The sequence below is a fragment of the Pyrgilauda ruficollis genome, unplaced genomic scaffold, assembly GCF_017590135.1.
Source record: "Pyrgilauda ruficollis isolate IOZ18807 unplaced genomic scaffold, ASM1759013v1 scaffold13894, whole genome shotgun sequence".
Lineage (NCBI taxonomy): Eukaryota > Metazoa > Chordata > Aves > Passeriformes > Passeridae > Pyrgilauda > Pyrgilauda ruficollis.
Window position 1 is genome coordinate 1 of NW_024512426.1, and position 455 is coordinate 455.

General features: G+C 76.7%; 1 protein-coding gene across 1 annotated transcript; it reads left to right on the forward strand.

Annotated features, from left to right (window-relative positions):
* Window positions 1-41: 41 nt before the first annotated feature.
* LOC121349308 (rho guanine nucleotide exchange factor 2-like) lies at window positions 42-449 on the forward strand (the record flags this gene model as incomplete). The annotated part of the gene is made up of 1 exon (XM_041459573.1): window positions 42-449. A coding segment is annotated over one exon (408 nt), but the record flags the coding sequence as incomplete, so codon positions are not given.
* Window positions 450-455: the final 6 nt, after the last annotated feature.

Below are 455 nucleotides of genomic sequence, written 5' to 3' on the forward strand. Positions count from 1 at the left end.
CCCCCTTTTCCCCCTTTCCCCCCCTTTCCCCCGCTCCCTAACCCCTCTCCCCGCAGCTCCACCTGTCTCACCAGGAGGTTCTGCTGGAGCTGCCGCTGCCGGAGGGGCTGCAGCGGCCGCGGCCGCGCCGGGGCTCGCAGCCGGCCGTGCCGGTAACCGGAGCGGCGGAAGCGGCTCCCGGTGCGGAGCTGGCGCTGCTGCAGCGGCAGCACGGGCTGCTGCAGGAGGAGCTGAGCCGCTGCCGCCAGCTCTGCCAGGAGCGGGCGCAGGAGGCGGCGGCGCTGGAGTCGCGGCTGCGGGACAGCGAACGGGAGCGCTCCCGGTTGGAGCGGGAGCTGCAGGAGGCGCGGGGGGCACCGGCGGGGCCGCGGGGACGGAGGGCGGCGGAGCCCCGGCGGAGGAGCCTCCCGGCTGGGGATGCGCTGTACCTGAGCTTCACCCCGCCGCAGGTGAGC